The sequence below is a fragment of the Lissotriton vulgaris genome, chromosome 2_1, assembly GCF_964263255.1.
Source record: "Lissotriton vulgaris chromosome 2_1, aLisVul1.2, whole genome shotgun sequence".
In the NCBI taxonomy this organism is placed as follows: domain Eukaryota; kingdom Metazoa; phylum Chordata; class Amphibia; order Caudata; family Salamandridae; genus Lissotriton; species Lissotriton vulgaris.
In genome coordinates, this window is record NC_141687.1 from 143,585,692 (window position 1) to 143,609,252 (window position 23,561).

Sequence of the window (23,561 nt, forward strand, 5' to 3'; positions counted from 1 at the left end):
GTGCAACCATATGGCGCCACCATATGGTGCCACGCGTTCCTGAAAGGAAATCGCCAAGATGTGCACACGTTGCATTGCAACGCGTGCACTTCTTTGCTGCAAAAGCTCTGCCGATGGCATTAGGTCCCTCCTATGCAACGCATGCACGTTGCGTAGGACGAGACCTAAAAAGTTATAATTTTATACCCAACAAGCAGAGCCCCACTCCAGGTCACGTAGATCATTGTGATCTGACAGTCTTCTGAGAGTCTAATCCACAATATCCATACAGGTACAATTAATACCCAACAGGTGAAGTCCTGCTATACCTTACAGAGGTCATCCAGATCTGCCAAGCTTCTAAGAGACTCATCTGTGATAAACATACAGGTACAATTAATACCCAACATGCACAGCTCTGCCCTATGTCACTAAGAGATCTACCAGCTTTCTGAGTGTCTCATACATAATATCTAAAAGGTATAATTTTATACCCAACGAGCAGAGCCCCACTCCAGGTCACTTAGATCATTGTAATCTGCCAGTCTTCTGAAAGTCTAATGCACAATATCCTAAGAGTCTAATCCACAATATCCACACAGGTACAATTAATTCCCAACAGGTAAAGTCCTGCTATATCTTACAGAGGACATCCAGATCTGCCAAGCTTCTAAGAGACTCATCTGTGATACGCATGCAGGTACAATTAATACCCAACATGCACAGCCATCTACCTCGCAGAGGTCATGCAGATCTGCCAACCTTCTGTAAGCAATATCCATGATATCCAAACAGGCCCAATAAATACCCAGCATGGACATCCACACTCTACCTCACTGAGGTCACTGTGATCTGCCAACATACTATATATCAAGCAAATTCGCATTCACAAAGGCCGAAATTCACAGAATTTCAGCCTTTGCGAATGCGAATTTGCTAAATGCTTTGTATAAAGCAAAAACTGGTGCTAAACAAGGAATCACAAAATTTGCGATTCCTTATTTTGCAACTGCATTTAAGGAATCTCAAATTTTGCGATTACTTAAATGCAATGTATGAAGCAAAAAAAATGTGCAAAATGTCCTTAAGGAATCGCAAATAACCACCAACTTCTAGTTGGTGGTAAGTTGCGAATTCCTTGAAAAATGCACATTTTTGCATTTTTCAAAGTGCCATGTGACGCACATACATGCCCTTAGGGCATGTATGTGCGCCACATGTGCACCCATGCATATTTCAGGGGTGAAACAGGGTGTTCTTTGGACACCCCTGCACCCTTGAAATTATTCTGGATTTGTGATTCGCAAATTGCGAATCGCAAATTGAGAATAACTTCCCATTCATTCCTACGGGCCTCCTGGCCCATAGAAATGAATGGGAAAGTATTCCTTAATTGCGATTCGCAATTTGCTAATCGCAATTAAGAAATCGCAAAAAAATGCGATTTTGCACATACATACCTATTAGCGATTCTCAAATAGCGATTTCTTAAAAATCGCTATTTGAGAATCGCAAATGAGGTTGATGATACATATGGCCCTAAGAGTCTCATCTGTAATATCCAGACAGTAACAATAATACCTAACAAGCACAGCACCTACTCCAACCCACAGAGGGCCTCCAGATCTACCAACCTTCTGAGTGTCTCATCCGTAATTTGAGTCTCCACTTTCCAACTGTATAGACAGACACCGTGCTTATTTTGAGTTGGTGGTTTCCAGTGCTCGTCACCAGCACTTACTTGTTAACCACAGCACTTGTGACAGTCTGACACCTGGTGGCACTGTTTGTCTGATTTAGTGATGAACACAACAACAGTTGTTTATTAATTGAATATACATTGAATACGATTAATACCTGCTACCCAAGCCATTCTTATAGCTTTGGGGGGCAGGGATAGTCAGAGTTGTCACACTCGTAGTAATATGATGGATAGTTGGAGTGGTGTGAAAATGGGCAGTGTAAGTTGCAATGACCTGATGATGAGGGCCCTGGCACTTTACAAACTAGGCACTGGACAGACACTCTTCTTTTGAGGCAGTTTAGGAAAACCTGAAGATGGGTCACTTCATCCAGGATCTAATAATACTAATAGAACACCCTGCGGCTCTTAGACATAGCAAGAAACACTAAAAGTCACTTAAGATAAAATAAGTATTTTAAATCAGTATACTTTGGGGTTACCTTTATTATCAGTAGCTTCAAAGGGAAGTTTTTCTAATTCAGGATACACCGAGTTGTACCATTTCTCCCAGAGTGATGATTTCCCTGCAACCTGAAAACAGGAAAAGGAAGTGAATGATAAAAAGTTAAATCTTGGATAGTAAAAATAAAACTCAGCAGAAAAGCTTATTTTAAGCAGTGCTTCCGGTGTCGCTAGGGAATGGTAAACACTGTGTCACCCAAAAATCATGCTCCTCCAGTGTAGGGAACTGGGTGCTTCCTATAAAGCCTCATTACAAAACATGTAAACCACACCTCCCCCTTGAGGCTAAAGAATTGTTACCCAACTCAATGCTCCTCGTTTGATCTACCTCGAGAAAAGGAAACTGCTGTGCGGACCTGCCAGGAGATGAAGCTATGACCAAGAGATGAACCAGGGATTGCTTCAGTGAGTGCATTAATCCCCTAAACCATCAGACTCCCTCTAGCACAGAGAGTAACAAAAGACGGAGGCGGGGTTCTATCTATACCTCCCATGCTGCTCATACAGCACTGTCGCCAAGCATACTTGGTAATACGGCAATAACTGACCCAGTACCAGGATTATTACCTTGCAAGCTCATTTACAAGCCATCACCCACTACACTTGTATGACCTTCAGGTTCAAGCGCATTGAATATATTAGCTACACTGGACATATGCTGTGGGGGAGCGCAAATCAGGGAATACAATCATCGATCCAGCAGTTCAGGAAGGACTTCAAGACCTGGATGTTCAGCCAATAGGTCAACCGGCAGGATCTTCTCCCAGCGCCTCGAGACCCTCACGGGTGATGCAGTCGCGCTCTACAAATCCGATTGATTGATAAATTGCCATAAATGCATATCACCATAGATTTTTTGTATCTACAGAAAGGTTAGAATGTTATCAACATAAGTTAGAAAATATGTACAGATTAAATAGGGTGGGAAAAGTGTTTACAGGGTTTCACCCAAACTTAGTCTCTGCCAACAACGGGTTCAATAGGTGGGTAGACGCCACTGGCAGCCACCAACCTAGATATCCCTGCTGACTGCCTGGCCGCCTGCGAGAGTAGGCACTTGTAGTCCACTTCCGCATATGGGGTCAGGCTAGTGGACAGACAAGTGTAGGTTCCTGGTATCCAGATCAAACGTACAATCACTAAGTTGAATGTCATGCTGAAAGAAAACATATTCAAAGTTCTAATATACTTCATTGTTAATAATAATTGAACATATAGCCGACCTGTATGCACACACTGTGTAGAGTGCCTGGAACCGTGGACAAAACCAGCACGTCCTCCCATCTGTCTGAGGGGAGCCATGGCGGGGGGCTAAGATCAGCACCCATGTCTCCCAGTCCAAGAGCAGAGTTACCAAAGGCAGAACTTCCTGTAAAAACCAATGATATTAGTGATTTTAAACTTTTTCATATGACAAGAGATTCACTGAACATGCTTACAACATATGAAATCTAACAAGCAATCAAATATATCACGACAGGATTGCGTGAACTCAGCATTTGGAACCTAAATGTTAGATCATTGGTTAAACATCATCAGGAGATATATGATCTTATCAAGGACGAGTCCCCTGATTTGTTCTTTTTGACAGAAACCTGGCTGCAGGATACGGACACTTCCATCCTCAACCTGGCCTTCCCCCCGGAATATTCCATTTACACGCTGAATCTTTCTACCAGGGGGGGAGGTATTGCGTTGGCCACCAAGTCGTGTTATTCGTGCGAGTGGAAAGTTTTAAAACTCCTAGGATGTGAAAGCGCTCTCTTCAAAGTTTCGATTAGTCATCACTTTACCTTCTCTGGCATCTTGATTTATCGCCCTCCGGGCTGTGATTCTGCTTTCAGGGCAGGTCTCCCTGACTTAATTAGCACCGTGGCACTAGGATGTGCTAATTTCAATATTCTCGGAGACCTCAATCTCCATTTTGACTGCCCGACCTCCCCTTCTATCAGTAGCATTCTGGCCGATTTAGAGGCCTTGCAACTTACCCAGCTGGTTACATCTCCTACACACATGGGAGGGCATATCCTTGATCCTTTTTTTACCAACTTAGAGGGGGATAGGGCTTTATGCCCTACTCAGATCGCATGGACAGACCATATGTTGGTGAAAATGCTATGCCCCACTCATGAGCATCCTTTTAAACCTCAGGATAGAACAGTACTTAGGCGACACTGGAACAAACTTAGATTGGAGGATCTCTACCATCTGCTGGAAGAGGCTCCGTTGGGCCCCTTAACCGATGCGGAACGCGGATATGATCTCTTCTGTGAGTGGATTACCCACGCCCTTGATTCATTGATCCCCATGGTTTGGTCTAAGTGTCGCACAAAAGAGCCCAGCCCTTGTATGATAGCTCTCTAGCGCTTCTTAAAAAAGCCTGTAGACAGGCTGGGAGAAAGTGGCGGAAATCGTTTGACCCTAGAAAAAAGGCATGCTACCTCGCCAAAATCAAAATGGGCAGTGTGTAAAACACGTGCAGCCTTTTATGCCCAAGAATTCCAGAATAGCTCTAATCCATCGAAACTCATCTTTAAGGTGCTAAAGGACTTGATAGCTAAAAGGGCAACAGCGGCGGAAATCTGTTCGGATTCCCACTGCGAGGACCTGGCCTCCTTCTTTCTCGAGAAAGTTCAAGCCATCTATCAAACTTTTCCGAAGGGCACTCACATCTCGGAGCTGGTCAGCTGTAGCCTGGGTGGATGTGAGTCTCTCACTACTCTGCCCTTTCTATCAACTGAGGCCTTTAACATCTTGAGCCTCAAAATCAAATCAGGATCCCCTGCAGATCTGATGAAACCGGCTCAGCTCAGGAATATGTCCCCGCTATGCCGTACTCCGGTGCTTTCTTTGATCAACCTGTCTTTATCTTCAGGTGTAGTTCCCATTAGGTGGAAACAGGCCGTAGTCACACCTATTTTGAAGAAGGCTACCCTTGAGCCCCTCAAACCCGAGAACTACCGCCCTATCTCCCTTCTCCCTTGGGCTGCGAAAGTAACCGAGGCCCATGTGAACGGAATTCTTTCTGACCATCTCACTAGGGCTAACATCCTCGATCCCACCCAGAACGGTTTCCGTGCGGGTCACAGCACGGAGACGGCCCTACTCTCTATGGTTGAACACCTGCGTTTTGTGCTTGATGCGGGTCGGACGGCTGCACTATTGCTATTAGATCTAAGTGCCGCGTTCGACACGATCTCGCACAGGATTTTGCTTCAGCGCCTGGAAGAAGTAGGTGTCACGGGTTCCGCCCTATGTTGGTTTTGTTCCTTTCTTGCCGAACGGTCTTTCAAAGTTGCGATCCCGCCCTGCCAGTCTAAATCATATCCGTTGGAACTGGGTGTCCCGCAGGGCTCTTCGTTAAGCCCCACTCTATTTAACCTTTACGTGAGGCCGCTGGCTGCGGTCGTCAAGCAATGGGGCTTGACGATGGTCTCATATGCAGACGACATGCAGCTGGCGGTCACGTTGAGTGGGGACTCTGACATGGAGGCTCCCAGGTTCCGTGACGGACTACGAGCAGTGGCCAACTGGATGAATTCCAACTGTCTCCAGTTAAACGCCAAAAAGACCGAGGTCATGGTGGTCAGCAAGCAGGCGGAGCTATGGGGTGACCTGTGGTGGCCTTCTGAACTGGGTGTGACCCCTTCTCCAGCATCGGAGATAAAAAATCTTGGGGTTTGGCTGGATCCGACCCTTAGTTTCATCTGCCACACTAAGAAGGTGGCGGCTACCTGCTACGGCATTATCAGAGGTCTAAGACCTATCCTGAAATTTTTCGACGCACCCACCAGGCAGCTAGTGGTCCAAGCGTCAGTGTTGTCCCGGCTGGATTATGCTAGCTCGCTTTTGGTGGGGATTAATCAGTCGGAACTCATCCGGCTGCAGCGAGTTCAAAATGCTGCAGCCAGAGTGGTGATTGGTCTGCCAAGGCAGTGTTCTGTTTCAAACGCGCTGCGCTTTCTGATGAGCTTTCGGATGAGTTCCGACTGATTAATCCCCACCAGGGAACCGATTCGGCCTTGATTTCAATGGTGGAGGAAGGCAGATGCATCTTGGATTCGGGAGGATCCGCTGCGGTGGTCCTCCTGGATCTAAGCGCTGCATTTGATACGGTTGATCATAATATCCTGATCAACCGTTTGGGGAAGATTGGAGTGAGAGGGTCGGCCCTCAAATGGCTCGCGTCGTACTTGAGTGGCCGGACTTATCAGGTCTGCGAAGGCAATCTTCGATCTCTGCCTACCCCCCTTCAGTGTGGAGTACCGCAGGGCTCCTCACTGAGCCCTACGCTTTTTAACATCTACATGGCCCCACTGGAGGAGGTGGTTTCACCCTTCGGGGTGAAAATCGCAACCTACGCAGACGACACTCAATTGATCGTCTCGCTGTCCCTCTCGGAAAGCCAGGGGGAAAAGTTCGCATCATGTCTTGTTAACATCATGTCATGGATGTCGGAGTCCCGGCTCAAACTAAATGGGACGAAAACGGAGCTGATGCTTCTTGGCAATCTATGTTCAACACTCCCCAAATCCATGTGGCCGGACAGTCTAGGTGCCCCCCCAGTTCCCAAAGAAGCAATAAAAAGTTTGGGGGTTTGGCTTGAACCTGAACTGTCAATGACCACTCAAGCTAAACGAGTGGCAGGGACCTGCTATGGACTGCTCAGGTCAGTACGGAAGATCCTCCCGCTACTCCCGGAAAACTCCCGGAAACTTCTGGTTCAAGGATTAGTCATGTCAAGGCTGGATTATAGCAATGCCTTATTCCTTGGCTCACCAGAATCCACCCTGAATGTGCTCCAAAGAGCTCAGAATGCGGCTGCAAGAATGCTCACTGGTACTGCCAAAAGATCATCAGCTAAGCCTGCTCTCAAGGCCTTGCATTGGCTTCCAATCCGAGCTCGCATAAAATTTAAATCCCTTTGCATCGTGTTCAAAGCTTTGCAAGGATCAGGCCCTCCAATCCTTAGAGACCTGGTGCGCCCTTACAAACCTACGCGAGCCCTTCGCTCGGATGATGGTAATTTTGTGGTGATACCCAGAGCCAAAAAGGTGAAGTCCGGCGGTCGCCGGTTCTCTATTAATGCAGGCCAACTATGGAATGCTCTGCCGACGGCCCTGCGGAAAGAACCCAATCTAGTGCGTTTCCGCAAGGCATTGAAAACTTATCTCTTCCCCCGTTAGGCTTTGCTTCAGTTGTGTTTGGGTGGTGGTCCTGTGTCTTGTTTCAGCGCTGGGACGCTCAAGGGCAGCCATGCGCTTTACAAATCTCTTTTCATTTCATTTCATTTCATTTCATTTCTCCACTGGCTTCCTGTGAACCAGAGGATTAAATTCAAGGTACTATGCCTTGCTTTTAAAATCCTCAAGGGTTCATCTCCCCAAATACTGGAGAATTTGCTGATGCCATATGTACCCTCATGAACCCTCAGATCCCTGGGCCAAAACCTGGCAACTGTTCCGCGCTTCAGGCTGAGCAGAGTTGGTGGTCGCTCTTTTCGGGTGTTAGCGGCGAAGTTGTGGAACTCTCTCCCCCCTCACACCCGGGCCCTTGAAGACCTCTTGCTGTTCAGACGCGCCATCAAGACTATTTTATTTGTTTAGTTTATATTAATTTGCTTCATTGTTGTTCCATTTTTCTGGCCTTTTAACTGAGTTATGTTTTGTGTACCTTGCAAAGCGCCGGGACGCCCCTTTGCTGGGGCAGCTAAGCCCGGTATAAGTGCAGATAACATAACATAACATAACATGTGTAATGGAGTCTTGCTACTGAGACTAGCTGTCATCAGCTGGTGATATTAGAGCCTGCTCTCTCTCACAAGAAAACTGCCATATCCTTTTGGTGGAACTGAAAACTGCTTTGTCGATATTGTTTTTTAATGAAAATGTAGGTGAGAGAGATGTAGTATCCCTTTCCTCAACCTCCTCCACCAAACAACCAAGTTTGAACTTTACTTCACAGATACAGTGTACTTTTTCCCTTTCAAGAGTCCTTGCCCCTTTCGGTTGTGTCACGTTTGGATGCTTGTCTTAATTGTAATTGTAATTGTAATTTATATTTATATAGTGCATTATCACCAACGGTCTCTAAGCGCTTTGAGAGAGGGGCCTGCTTAGGGTTGAGGGTGGGGAGGCGGTACTTTACTGTGAGCCCCAGGCTTCCTTGAACAGAAGGGTTTTGAGTTGTTTCCTAAAAAGTAACAGGGAGTGTTCTTTACGGAGGTTGTCAGGCAGTCTATTCCAGATCTATGGAATGATAGACGAGAAGGCTCTGCCTCCCATGGAAGACAGGCGAGAGCGGGGGCAAACTAGCATCCTGGCTTCCGAGGATCGGAGTACTCTGGTTGGGGCATAGTTAAGCTGTTTCTGATGTATGTCGGTGCCTTGCCATAGATGGCTTTATGTGCAATGCACAAACCCTTGAACTTAATCCTCTGTCTTATTCACTAATGGTAGTCAATCAATAGACTTGCATATTCTCTTTCTACCACATTATCTTTCAGGGCAAGGTATAGCTGTCCATCAGTATTACATGATATGCTACAAGAACAGGGCCATCTCTTCCACATGACAAACATTAACCCTTAGGGTATCACTGCTAGATGATGCCAAATTATATCACAAAGGCCCAGAATCGGCTTTTTATGAGTCCATGGAAGTGCTCCAAAGGTAAAATATAATTTTGTTCAAAGTGCCAGAAATCTCTGCATTGTTCCTGTGCAGGTTAGATCCTCACAATGGCAACAATATGTATGCATTGGTGGGATTGATCAATTTGCTCTCCTTCAGGGCCCTCCTCCTTGCGCAGAAGCCCAGTCTTTCCCCCACTGGTCCTAGGGTCAATCAGAGACCGAGTCCTTAGTCCTGGGCACAGTCAAGGGGTTCTTCCTCCCAATTATCTATGGCGTCAGCCTTCATTCCCAGTGTTCCTCAGTAAAAGCACATCCAAGAGAGAGCTCTCCCCCCTGCTCAAGACCTTTTAAGGGGTGGGGTAGTAGGTGCCAGCAGTAATGCACCTCTGACCTATCCTGAGGTGCCACATGACCTCTCTGCCTCTGTTTTAACCTTCCTGCACAGGCATCTGGGATACTTCACAATGGTATCACCCAGGACACACCTGCTACATGTTAGATCTAAGCCCCACCCCTCGCTGACATCACTGCCAGGGCATTCCCCCAGCAAATCATAAAAGGAGCCCTCCCAACCCCTGTCTGGCTCAAGAGGTTTGGACTCCCTCCTTTGTGGAATGGTGTGGACAGGCCCTCTCCCTGGCAAAGGATGACAGCAGACTGATTGATGCAGAGAAATTTCATCCATTCCCTTCCTCCATGAGAGTTGACAAAAGAACAGTCAATTGTTTTATTGGAGGGGTGAGGCCTTTATTCCAGCAGCTGGAGAGAAAAGTAATTCAACCAGTCCAAGAGGGTCACAAAAGGCCAGGGCTCTGATCCTGAGCTGAGCCAGACAAACATGACATTTCTGGATGACCCATACGCTGTACAGATATACTGTTGGCCTTTACAGAATTGTTCTTTCACACAATTACTCTGGAGTTTCTGAGCCCAAGGGAACGTATGCTGTGCCCTAAAGCAGCCTCTCCCATTGGAATACTATAAAGCAGAATGACTTCCCTGCATGTGTACATCTCCAATATAAGGACAACTCCAGGTCAATATCAAACTCTGCATAGTCTCTTCTGTGCCAGGCTACCTGTGTGCAGTTCCTAGGCTGCACAAGACAGGAGTCTCCTACACACAGCCCTCACACATGTACAAGTGTCCACATGTAACCAGGCCAGTGAGCCTTACCTTGGCTGCGTCGCAGCGGCCTTACCTCACAAGGCAGACACTGGCACTAAGCACATGCAGTCCATTTCACAATGAGTTTACTGTGAGTGAGTCCCTGGTTAAGAGGTAGGCACACAGTAAAAAGGTAAAAAAGCAGGTGATCAAAAAACAGAAAATCAATGCGGATTAGATGGTCAGAACCGCCTTCTCACGCCTTCTCATGATTCATTTCTATGCAATAATACCAAAGTATATACTGTACCTTGAACAAAAAAAGCAAGCTCGTCATCACTAAAGAGGTTTTCCTTTCCTTGCTGCTGTATTTGAAAACACAATAAAGTAGATGCCAGCAGTGTGTGTTCAGGAAGGAGGCTCCTACAAAAAAAAAGTCTTGATCATTTTTTAAAACAATGGAAACCACACTGCAAACAAGCCAGCTTCCCAAACTTTTATATTAAATACCAAAAGGGTATTTAAATGTACAACCATGAGAAAATGCCCCTTTTTGTATGGTCAGCCCTAGGCCACCTCTCTCCAGCGCACATTATATGTACTTTGACGCTAAAATGTACAAATGGACTAATCCTTGTCTGGGGAATTTAACTCTCCTAAAAGGCATAGTATATGGTGCAGCATCTGCAGCCATGGCATGAAAAATTAAATGTCACCTGCAAACGTTAGCACTTATTGTGCCATCCGCTATGGTGACAATGAAAACATGGCTTCAGGCTTACCATAGACTGCTGCAGATTAAACCTGCAGGATGAGCTGGTAAAATAACCATTTTTAACAAGTAAAACACTCCATTTTACATATTAGTAAGTCACACTTGTGTAGGGCTTGTAGCTCACAAAGTAGGGTGCATGATATGTAAAAGTGGGACATGGTGAAGAGAAGGCTTGAAGGTTTTCATGCTTTTGTTTGTTTTCTTGTTTTCACACAAAGAGCATGTTGTGCAGAAGTGAGAAGGAAAGTGATAACATGAATGATACATTATAATGCCTGTGATTGATTTGAAAAGTATAACAAAATACTCAGTCCACTGGGACAAATTGTTTTTAATATTATTGGTACCCAGGTCCTGTTGTGGAGGCTGGTTGTCCTTGTTCCTATATATCAATCAATCAATCATTCGTAAAGCGCACTACATACCCGCGAGGGTCTCAAGGTGCGGGGGGGGGGGTCGCTACTGATCGAACAGCCAGGTCTTGAGTATCCTCCTGAAGGTCAGCAGGTCTTGGGTCTGTCGTAGGCTCAGTGGGAGGGTGTTCCATTTCTTGGTGGCGAGGTGGGAAAAGGATCTCCCACCGGTGGTTGTTCTTTGGATGCGCGGGATGGTGGCGAGTGAGAGGTCGGCGAAGCATAGCTGACGGTTGGGGGTGTAGAAGGAGAGCCGTCTGTTGAGGTAGGCTGGGTCGGTCTTGTGGGGTGCCTTGTGGGCGTGGGTGAGAATCATGAAGGATGTCCTGTTGTTGACTATAGATATCCAGGATTGAAACTCCACATTCTAACACAGTGATAGCAGTCTTGGTTATAGGAGAGTGAGTCCTCTGTTCTTCTGGAGGCTGCTTCTTAGCCAATGTATAGAAGATCTTAATACAGGGGATGATCCGAGGTGATAAGGTCTGCTTCTGCACAGCCTTGCCCTTCTTTGCTCCAGAGAATCCCATAAAGAGCTGGTAGTCCACCTGATTGTGCTAAGTACAATTAATGTAAAAACTCAGTGGTCTCTTGGAGTCCAAACCATACAGTCTCTCTTCCTCTTTCATGAGATGTGGGGCACCAAAGAATTTTGGAAGAGAGATAGCTTGCCCGACATAAAAAAGCACCACTACCTTCTGCAGGAACTCCGATCCGGTTCTCAAAATCAGCTTGTCCAGAAAAAAAGTTAGCATAAGGCAGCTTGATTGAGAGGTCCTAATGCTCATTCACGCGATGGGCTGATGTTATTGTGACCAGAAAGAGTTTTCAAGATCATAAGGTGTAAAGAACAACTGTGCATGGGCTCTAAAGTGGTGCACATTAGGAAAGTGAGAACCAAAGTTAAATGCCAATATTAAAAATGTCATCACAACAGGTAAATTAGTAAGGACTGCAGGCCTCACAAATGTAAAAAGGCCAAATGGGCTGAGAAGTAACCTCTAACAGTGCCTACTGCAAACCCTTATTGGGCCAAATATTAAATTAATATCAAAACACTGAACAATGTGGTCTGCAACAGGTCTGTCTGGTTGGTGGCACATCAAGCCACAAACATATCTCAGCCTCCGGAGTACACTGATTTTGTGGAAGGCTGCCTGCTGCCAAGATCATATCAACGACTATAAAAGGAATTTCAAAGGAAACCAACCGCCACTGCTCAATCTCCATGCATGGAGGTGCAGATTGAGCAGGCCTGCTGTTGCAAATGCAGGCTCTTCCAAAGTGTCAATCTAATAGGAGGACAGATACTCATGCCCAGAAGTTTCCGGTGCCACACTGTCCAAGGACAATCCGGAGCCACTAAGATGACTTGGCCCAGTTATTCCTGATCTTCTTCAGAACTCAGAGCAGGACAGATTCCAGCAAAAAGGCACACAGGAGACCAGTGCTCCTCACTAGGTAGAATGTGTCTCAGAGAGAGCCTTCTTGGGAGCTCCAATGCACAAAAGTGTTGACACTGCGTGTTCTTGGTGAGGGCAAAGAGATCAAGCTAGGGTCCGCGCACTCGTGGGGTTGTTGCAATTCATGATCTGCTAGGCATCGTCGGCTGAGTTAGTCTGCCCTACGGTTCAAAGGTCCACAAGGTGGTGCATGCCCAGGGAGATGCCCTGATGACCCATCCAGTACCACTGGAGCAGACAATCCTCGGACAGGCACGAGGAACGCAAGGTGCTGGTATGGCCTGGTAGAATCTATACCAGCCTCCCTGTGATGGTTGGTAATTTCACGTGGTTGCTAAGGACTTAGTCGACATCTTTATGAGCCCTGTAGCCGTGATGCTGATTTTGCACACAACACTACATGTCTTTATTTTTGCAAGCCTTTCACATGAGAAATCTTTGCTATGCTCATTCTCTGCCTGTTCCTGGAGTTTAGTCTGAACATTATGAGCAAAGTCGATAAACATGGCCTCTTGTTATTCTGTTCTGGTCAGGCCCTAGCACTTAGACAAAACATACCAATACAGCTGTTTATGCTGGAGATCCATACTTTGGTATTATGGGGATGCAGGTTTAGGTAACACACACTTGGAGTGGGACCTTTCCAGGGAGAAGAGCAACCCGCACTTGTCATGTAGAAATACGATCTATGGCTTGAGGTATGGGATCTGCTGACGAAGCCCAGAGATCTTCTATTATAAAATAATACTTCTGCTTACCAAGGGGAGGGTGGTTAGGCCTTATAGGCCTTTATCCACTGTTTTCATAAAATGGCATCTCCCTTTATGATATATGGCCTAGCTGCAATGCTAACCGTATTGATAGTACGCATTTTGCTGCTGGTTGTGGCAAGTGAACTGCATTTTAGAGCACGTTAGTTAAAATAGATATTTTAAACTATCTTCGTGTCTCCGTCAGATCTTATTGTGGACAAGTACCAGAGTGTGAGGGGAAAGGTGTGTCTTGTTACCACAATTCCTGAGAGATCCGGGAGGCTTGTGTTCTGGGGTGTCTAATCATTGGTTTCTCCATTTGTGAGTAGAAGAGCGAGAGAGACACTATAGCTAATCAGTCCTGGGCTCATGGGCATAATGGGGTAGGAAGGCTCAGCCCCTATACACCAAGGTCCCATAATCCTGCGCATAGTTTTGTGTATGTGCAGAATGCCTGCAACAGTAAGAGGGCTTTTAATGGCAAGTAAATCACTCACAACACCAGCAAGTTTATGTGGAGGCGGGTCATTGCCGAAGGTCGGAGTCCTGTGGTTTCAATTTTGCCAAGATAAGCCCTCCAGACCAGTAGTGACACCTCTTCCACCACTGTCAGCTCTGGGTGTGGTAGGGAGCAGGGTCTGCCACTGGTCCAATTGTGGGCGAGCAGTCACCACTGCAAATCTTTCTGGAGGAAGTGACAGATCATGCCTATGAAATGGAGGTTCTGGGTATGAATGTGGGTACTAAAGATGTTTTGAGGTTGTTACTGAGGGAATTGGGACTGGGATGAGCACTGTCCTTCATGACATGGAAATTGGCTTTTGGGACCAAGGCCTGACCTTAAAAGGTCTGGGAGGTCAGTTGTGCAGGTGACAGATCTAGGTGCTGCCAATACTGAAGCCTCTGTCAAATCCCAGAAAAGGGACAAACTGTTGAGGAGATCAATGAACTGGTACAGAAACCCATGAAGTTTGGCAGAGACCTTATTTACATCTGTACAGATTCCATCATTTTAATCTTCACACTTTGTTGTAATGCACAACAGGGCTCGCACTGAGTCTCCATTTTAGCTATGCGTCTAAGCTTGCCATCATTTTCAAATGGTGACTTTTAGCATGTTTTACACTTGCACAATAGCAGCGCATTTCTTAGTAAGCATTATTATTATGTTGCTTGTACACACTGTCCAAAGCTAGGTACAAAGAGCGTGATGCCCTTGTATTTGGGTATCTGGTTGGCGACAGTTGTAAGGCTTCAGAACAAAGTATTGTATCATCTCTACACCTATGACACAGAGCGATTGGAACTGTGCTTTTATTATATGAACTGCCTCTGTGTTTTATTCTGGAGAGGAGCACTTTGCTGGGATTATCCTGGAACGCTGTGAACTTTGACCGAGATGCAGCCCTGTTGACTCTAACCTTCATCCTGCAAGGGACGATAGCCTGTTACATCCAGATCGGCTTGCTGGCACATTATACTCAGGTATGGGGAGTTAGGCTGTTCAAATTGATCTGCCAGAGGGTACTCCACTATGCTGTTGATATTACAGGTACTATTAGATAGGAGTATAATTATAACTACACAGTAATGTTATAATGGTTGAACGGTTTTATCTTTATCACCATTCCTATAATACTGGTTACAATGCTTTGTTTCATCTTCCTAATAATTGAAGTGCACTCTTTATACACCAGAATACAAATGTTTAAAAAAATGTTTGAAAAGCAAAATGTGTATCTTTCTTGTGTTTCCTTTGGGCATGCACTGTAACGACGAAAGGGTTTCCACATTTATCCTGGTGAATAAGAGTGCTCATGTTAGAGGTTGCAGTTACCATCTGGTACCCTGGAAAGGTTAGGGGTTCTGATGGGGCACTGTGAACTAGCCAGGAATTGGGACAACATTTTCTGATATGTGAGTCCCCATATTCTGATGGTTAGGTGGTCCGGAAACACAGTCCTACTAAACTCGTAGGAACCATATAACATAGCGCCTAACATTCTATGTCAGGTACTTATTTACCTCAGGTCTTCTGAGTAGTTTTGCATGTGCCCAAGGCTTCTTTTTACCTTATACGGAGACGTCCATGGTGTTAGGGAATAAACCTCCTCCGCGGAATAGGAAACTGATATTTTTGTCTGAAGGGTGTTCAAGCTTGAACCTTTAAAAGGATCCCCCCCCCCCCCCCTATAGTATTCTGCTTTTTTTGAATTTCCTTTATTAAATACGGCGCTAGCAGCTATATTTCCTGTTAATTGTATACATGATGTTACAGCACTACTGCTCCCTCTTGGTGGGGGAAGATGTTACCTTCGTGGTCGAGGCTCATGAAAAATATAAAACAGAGGTATTCTATTCTTGGGCTCACTTTCCTGCAGTCGATGCCGCTACGCAGACATTTTACACATACACTCCAGCTGCATTACCAGGTCAATATAGAGCTTTTGAAAATTTAGAAATACAATTAACATATCAGGAACATCAGAAATAGTTCCAACTAAAGGAGCCCTACCACAAACACTAAACAATGTAAGACCTGGTCCCCTCAGCAATGAAGGGGCGACCTGGGCAGTCCTAACCGGCTGTACACTATACCCGAACTTAGCATCATTAAATGTTGCTGATCTCCGTGCTCTTTACACAGGTCTAGTTAGACTATACATACGTTTAACACAGTTCATTACACACACAATAACAGCTGTCCCAGCAAGGGCTGTTCAAGCTGCAATGCCATTGTAGACTGTGCTTGCAATTAGTCCAGATGGGAGAAAATTATGTTTTGGATTGCACAAAAAACAGACCAGCTTGAAGAAGTGTTGCCCCATGCGGAACCCCAAAACAAACGGAGATTTCCCACAATGTGCCTACCAATTTATATGGTTCTCTCATTAGAGGTTTGTGTGACCTGGGGCTCAGTCATTACTGCCATATATACCATACCAGATGGTACACAATCTATTACTGTTTTGCCTGAAGTGCTAAAACAGATTCAATAATGAATATGGGGCTGCCCCTGCCCTGGATTAAGGGATAAAATTATTCGACAATTATACCACAGTTTCCTCAATTATTTTAAGTAATATTAAAAAGGAGGTAGCAGCACTGGCAGTATGCCAGCCCCTTGTGCAGGTTCCCGTTGCGGAACAAGAGCATAAATTTGCAAACCACGAAAAGGTAGTGTGCTGGTAGGAACAGAAAAGGTACATAGACCCAGAATATAATCGACCAACTCCTACCGTATGCAGTATGTGATCATTTAAAGTGGGAAGGCCATCTTTAATGGAAGAGGATGCCTCACACGCATAATAGTGCCATGCTTCATCATCAGCATCTTTTCCCCAACCTGGTAAGGTAGTATTACCAGGACCGATTCAACCTCCTCGTAGACTATGCAGTAGGAGGGAGTTCCTTCATACAACTATTGGACATGAGGGGGATTCAGACAATCTAAAAATACCATAGACTTCTCTTCAGTTATTACCTTTATTTGTGAGGACTCTAGGTATATTAAAAACACTTTTTGGTAATGGGTTTTATAGAGTACAATGGCTCAGGACCGTTTCTTATTTGCCAACATGTTTCTGCCCTCAATGATTACCCTAATACATCTAGGGCATTCTTTAGGGCTAGTGGATCCCTATAGTGGCAGCCTAAGTGTCAAGTGGACCCGAGATGGTGATGCAAGTGTATCCCATACTAACTATAACCAGGTGAGTCCTACCTGGGCTTCTACTTTCTTGGATTCCGCTGATAACCCTAGGCTTTAGTAGATACCAGTAGCCTGGTCAGGGAGTGGGGGTAACCTTTGTTGTCACACTTTTGTCAAAAGGGTCACCACTCATGAGAACCTGGTGTATTCCACTCTGTGCATGAATTACCAAAAATTATTCCTGAAACGGATAAATCTATAGGTCAAGATAATTTGGGAGCCAGGCCAAACAAGCCACAGCTTCAGGGCAATTCTGAAAAAGATAACGCCAAGCAGGCACCTGAGTCTTCTAAAAAAACACTAGGACAAACAGAAAAATAAAGATAAAATAAAAACAAGTGGTGGATCTCCGCAACTAGAGTCCACTAAAAAACATTAAAATGTACGTACCTGTGTTTCAATTAAACAGCCTGATAGATATCAGTACACTGATACACGTCCTTCTCTTTCCTTTCAGGACTCACATGACAAATGCTCAGAGAGAAAGCGGAGACTAAAGCGCAGGCATGAATAGTGTGTGAAACCGAGAAATAACTCGCAATGCTCCTCTGAAAGGGCTTGCGTCAGTCTTACGCCTGCTGTGCAAGATTTTGACGCAACGGTGTCTCATAGATTTCACTGCGTCACTTCTACGACCCTTTCTTGCGTCAATACGCCCCCTTTGCATACATTACACTTGGCGCAGGTATAATGTGGGGCAGGAGTTTACAAAGTGACGCATTTACCTAGATGCGTCACTTTGTAAATATGACTCAACAAGGTGCATTTTTTACACCACTGGTGCGTCACAAAAAGTGACGAACCGGCGGCATAAAAGTGACGCATGGCCTAATAAATGAGGCGTTCAGTCTTCTACTCATGCGTCATATTTAATGTATGACGCATTATGTCGCAAGGAGTTACAGATATGTCAGTATTTCTGACGTATCTGTAAGCGCAAAAGTGATGCATTGCTGGAGTGTGTCACAAAAGTGACGCAACTCCAGCAATGCATCCTTTCACATGGGGCCAGCCCCATGTGAAAGGGCCTACATCAGTCTTACGCCTGCTGTGAGGCAGGTGCAAGATTTTGACGCAAAAGTGTCGTAAAAGTGACACAGTGAAATCTCATAGATTTCACTACGTCACTTCTACGCCCCATTTGCATACATTACACCTGGCGCAGGTATAATGTGGCGCAGGGGTTTACAAAGTGACGAATCTACCTAGATGCGTCACTTTGTAAATATGACTCAACAAGGTGCATTTTTTACACCACTGGTGTGTCACAAAAAGTGACGCACCGGCGGCATAAAAGTGACGCATGGCCTCATAAATGAGGCCTTCGGTCTTCTAGGGATGCGTCATATTTAATGTATGACGCAATATGTCGCAAGGAGTTACAGATACGTCAGTATTTCTGACGTATCTGTAAGCGCAAAAGTGATGCATTGCTGGAGTGTGTCACAAAAGTGACGCAACTCCAGCAATGCATCCTTTCACATGGGGCCCGCCCCATGTGAAAGGGCCTGAGTCAGGCGCAAGATTTTGACGCAACGGTGTCGTAAAAGTGACGCAGTGAAATCTCATAGATTTCACTGCGTCACTTCTACGACCCTTTCTTGCATCAATACGCCCCCTTTGCATACATTACACCTGGCGCAAGTATAATGTGGCGCAAGGGTTTACAAAGTGACGCATCTACCTAGATGCCTCACTTTGTAAATATGAGTCAACAAGGTGCATTTTTACACCACTGGTGCGTCATAAAAAGTGACGCACTGGCGGCATAAAAGTGACGCATGGCCTCATAAATGAGGCCTTCAGTCTTCTACTCATGCGTCATATTTAATGTATGACGCATTATGTTGCAAGGAGGTACAGATACGTCAGTATTTCTGACGTATCTGTAAGCACAAAAGTGATGCATTGCTGGAGTGTGTCACAAAAGTGACGCAACTCCAGCAATGCACCCTTTCATATGGGGCTAGCCCCATGTGAAAGGGCCTGCGTCAGTCTTACGCCTGCTGTGAGGCAGGCAGAAGATTTTGACGCAACGGTGTCCTAAAAGTGACACAGTGAAATCTCATAGATTTCACTGCGTCACTTCTACGACCCTTTCTTGCGTCAATATGCCCCCTTTGCATACATTACACCTGGTGCAGGTATAATGTGGCGCAGGGGTTTACAAAGTGATGCATCTACCTAGATGCGTCACTTTGTAAATATGGCTCAACAAGGTGCATTTTTTACACCACTGGTGCGTCACAAAAAGTGACGCACCGGCGGCGTAAAAGTGACGCATGGCCTCATAAATGTGGCCTTCAGTCTTCTACTCTAACTTTTTCTTTCACTTTCTCTGTTTCTTCACTGCCTTACTCACTTTGTCTCACACTCATTTGTCTTTATCCAGTCTGTATCTCCACTCTTTCCTAATAATCACTGCTCTTTTCTTACCCTTCCACACCACCGTTCTTTTACTACATTTTCTTCACTTATCCACATTCCCCATGTTCACTCTCCTTCTCCTCACTCTCCTTCCCCACACTCATCTTCTTTCAGTCCCCCTACTTCACTTCCCTTCCCCTCTCGTCCTTTTCTTTGCTTTCTCACTCATTTTCCTCTCTTCTCTCACGGCACTCCACTTCAGTTACTCTCTTTCATTTTTTTAAGAATACAGCTCTTTGATGAGAATTGAAGGTAGTTCTGAAAAGAACTTTTTTTTTCTTCTTTTTTCCTTTTTTTTCAACAAAAAAAGGGAATGGGAAACTGCTCAACAGGAGCAAAAAAAAAGTTATCAAAATTAGGACTGGGATTGGCAGCGGTGGTTGTCTATTGCATGAACCATGAGCATAACACTTTGTTCCCCATAACAAAGTAGCTGATCACATTTTCTGCATTTAATTACGGCTTCATTAAAAGCAGGCTGAATGTTAGGGATCAGCTCTTCGGGTCGCCCCCTCACCGATGTAGTTAGTCCTCCGGTTGAAGTAGAGGCACCATCCCTGGGAGCCTCTTGTGCCAGAGCTCTGACACTCTCCCGGGCAAAGTTCTGGGGGTGCCTCCTCTCGACGTGGCGAATCATGGTGGAGTTCCCAAATGAATATTTTTGGGTGGGGTCACCCCGTGAGAGGACAGTGTGACAAATCCGGCACTCCACCTTTGGAGCATTTACTTTTTTTTATCATCTGGAATGGAAAAAAACTTTCATATGAAGTGTTCTTTTTCTGGAGATGAGGAACCTCTTCATCAATAAATCTGTCTGTGTCATCATCGCTGCTGGATGGTCTGGCAGCCATGGATACCAACAAAGATCCAAGAGTGGAGTGGTGTAGCTCAATGGTTAGAGGCGGCAGACCCGTAAGCAGAGGACGGCCCGGGACCAGGGTTCGATTCCCGACGCGGCAGGGTCGTGGACCAGAGTCAGCGGGCTCGATAATTCTCGCCTCGGTGCCTACTCCAGTCAGGGACCACACTCTGCAACTCTGGGCATTAGCTTGCCTCATCTTCTCAATGGCCCCCCCAGACCGCCGGGGATGCTTGGTCGCACCTTAGAGATACCCATTAGGGACCATCTCTCAGGGTGAGCCAGGACGGGTTCCCCAGCGGTCGAAGCGCGGAGATACTCCCCCGGGAGTCGATTCTAGCGCTATATAAACCCGCAATTAAATTAAAATTAAATTAAGAGCAAAAAGATAGGTCTTGCAGCCACAAAAGTGAAAGAAGAAGTGAAGGAAATGGGTGGGGATTTCATTCTTTGTAAAAAAAACAGTTAGCAACCAATGAAAAGAGTTATTTTAAGGTCACATGACTTGATGCGCTTACGCTGCGCGCACCGAAGCACTTCCGGGGGCGCTTACGCGGCGCGAGCGTAGGCGCTACCGGGGACGCTCACGCGGCGCAAACATTGGCACTTCCGGGGGCGCTTACACGGCGCGCCTGAGTGACGTTTTGATAGCTTTACGGAAATGTAAATTCATTTTCATTTTGAAAATCAAAAATACTGCTTTTATAAGTATGGTACTAAATGTCTTGCGTTATTATTTACTTTTCATACATATTTTTACATCGAACGCAGAAATAACGCTCTCGGGAGAGCTTACCGGTGCACGCACCCGGAGCGCTCCAAGGCAAAATGATACGGGTAAGCTCACTGGTGCGCGCACCCTGAGCGCACCAGGAAAAAATGTAAAAAAAAATATATACATTGAACAAATAATTTTTATTTAAAAAAAATATAATTAATTCTTGTAAAAAACAGCTAATAAAAATAAAAAAATCCTAGGTTACAAAGTCAATATACAAAGGAATTAGCTTTTAAAAAAAACTATGAAATTCACTGAAAAAACCATAAGATTCACAAACGTTATAGTTAGGATTTCGTTTTTAAAAAACCTTTGAAATTCACTGAAAAAACCATAGGTTTCACACTCGTTATAGTCAGGAATTAGCATTTAAAAAACCTTTGAAATTCACTGAAAAAACCATAGGTTTCACACCAGTTATAGTTAGCTGAACATTTTACTCATACATACTCACTGATGACATCATCAGTGATGTCATCAGTGATGTCACTGACCATGTCATAAATGATGTAATATGTGACATCATCAGCAGTGGATTGCGGGCGCGCGAGTTATAGTGAGTCCAACTCACTATAACGTGGGAATTTCATTGGTTTTGTATGAGTAAAATGTTCAGCTAACTATAACTGGTGTGAAACCTGTGGTTTTTTCAGTGAATATATATATATATATATATATATATATATATATATATATATATATATATATATATATATATATATATATATATATATATATATATATATATATATATATATATATGTTTAGTCCAAAAAAACATGTACGTAGTACTATCAAACATACATATATGCATGTACATACATAAACATGCAGCCTAATATCATTCAAACAGGCATAGATGCCAAGATTGCATTGGATTTTTCATTTAAAATAAAAATACGTTTATACAGCATTTCTGTAACAAAGAACATGCACTCCTCTAGTGTTCCAACTCTTCTATTTTCAAAGAAAAAGGCAAGTAATAGCAGGAAATTAGCTGATAGGCTGAATAGATAAAATCATGACAGTAATAAACTGGCACTGTGCTTTTAAGACCTCCAAGAACTCCCTGCTCCTATCATGCACCACAGGTGGCAATTAGGTCAGGTCTTTTTTACGGTGTACTAACATGTAGGAATCATGAAGCAAGGCAGGAAAAGCTACTATACTAAAGATATTCATCCGGGGAGGATTGCGAGTGGCTTATGACTTTGATGAATATGCCCCTGGAAGAGAACAGGTAAGTAACTAATCCTTCTCTTCCAGAGGATACTCATCAATACCCATAGTGCCAGGACACCTCTATTTGAGGAAGCTGTCGCTCTTTGTAAAGGTGTGTTATTATTATTATTTTATTATAAGCACTGAATAGAATAGCAAGCACATACCCACTATCCCACAGCCGAATATCAATATAGTTACAGCAAAAAACACTCCAAGAATGAACACTCCAAGGATAAATCATCCAAACAGATTCCTTAAAACAAAAAAATATCACATATTAGTAAGAGCAGCAAAGGCTGCTCACTTTAAAGGCAGAATAGAAGCCGCCGACAACCCTACTAGAGAACTATTCGCTATTTACAAAGAGCTAACGGTCCCGACCAGACTTGAAACACAAGACACCTATTCTAGTGAGCTATGCGAATCCATAGCGGATCACTTTGTCGGCAAGGTCGACAAAATACATGCCACTTTTACCGACGGAGCCGGGGTCCCTAGCACACAGATGGCAGTTAAAGACAACATCACTGTTAAATCCCGCCTGACATGCTTTAAAGTACCTGAGAGACAGGAACTGCTGAACATTATCCTAAGCATACAGTCTGGCTCCCCCCGTGACGTATGCCCCCCCAACCGCTGTAAAGGAGTCCTGGAGAGTATGATTGATCAAATCACTCACATCATCACTCTTTCTCTCCAAGAATGCCACGTTCCTGACACATGGAAAACAGCCCAGGTCATTCCTCTGAAAAAAAAACCTAATGTCCACATCTCCCAACTCCAAAATCTCCGACCCATCTCCCTTCTTCCCTTCTGTGCCAAAATAGCGGAAAAAGTGGTCAACGGACAGCTTATGAAATATCTGGAAGAGAACTCTTTTCTACACCCACTCAATCGGGGTTCAGAGCCGGCTACTCGACAGAGTCCGCCGTCCTATATTCTACTGAATGCCTCAGACAAATGGCGGACGAAGGACAGACAGCAGCGTTGGGTTTACTAGACCTCAGTGCAGCATTCGACACCGTGCTGCACACAACGCTGCTGTCACGCCTTTCGGACATGGGAGTTGAGGGACCTGCCCTTGCATGGTTAAAATCCTTCCTGACCAATAGAAGTTTCCAGATACACTGTCCCCCTTTCACATCTTCCCCCCGGAAGCTGAGACATGGAGTTCCGCAGGGCTCCAGCTTAAGCCCGACCCTATTCAACCTTTATATGGAACCCCTGGCTCA

General features: G+C 44.9%; 1 protein-coding gene across 1 annotated transcript in view; it reads right to left on the reverse strand.

Annotated features, from left to right (window-relative positions):
* Positions 1-23,561, reverse strand: part of LOC147729701 (dynein axonemal heavy chain 17-like) — a 1,258,223-nt gene that overhangs the window by 416,699 nt on the left and 817,963 nt on the right. Inside the window, exons 35-37 of the mRNA XM_086954021.1 lie at positions 10,237-10,349; positions 3,409-3,554; positions 2,164-2,254 (exon numbers count right to left, since the gene is read on the reverse strand). Coding sequence (XP_086810147.1) covers positions 2,164-2,254; positions 3,409-3,554; positions 10,237-10,349 — 350 coding nt within the window. The remainder of the gene's footprint in view (positions 1-2,163; positions 2,255-3,408; positions 3,555-10,236; positions 10,350-23,561) is intronic.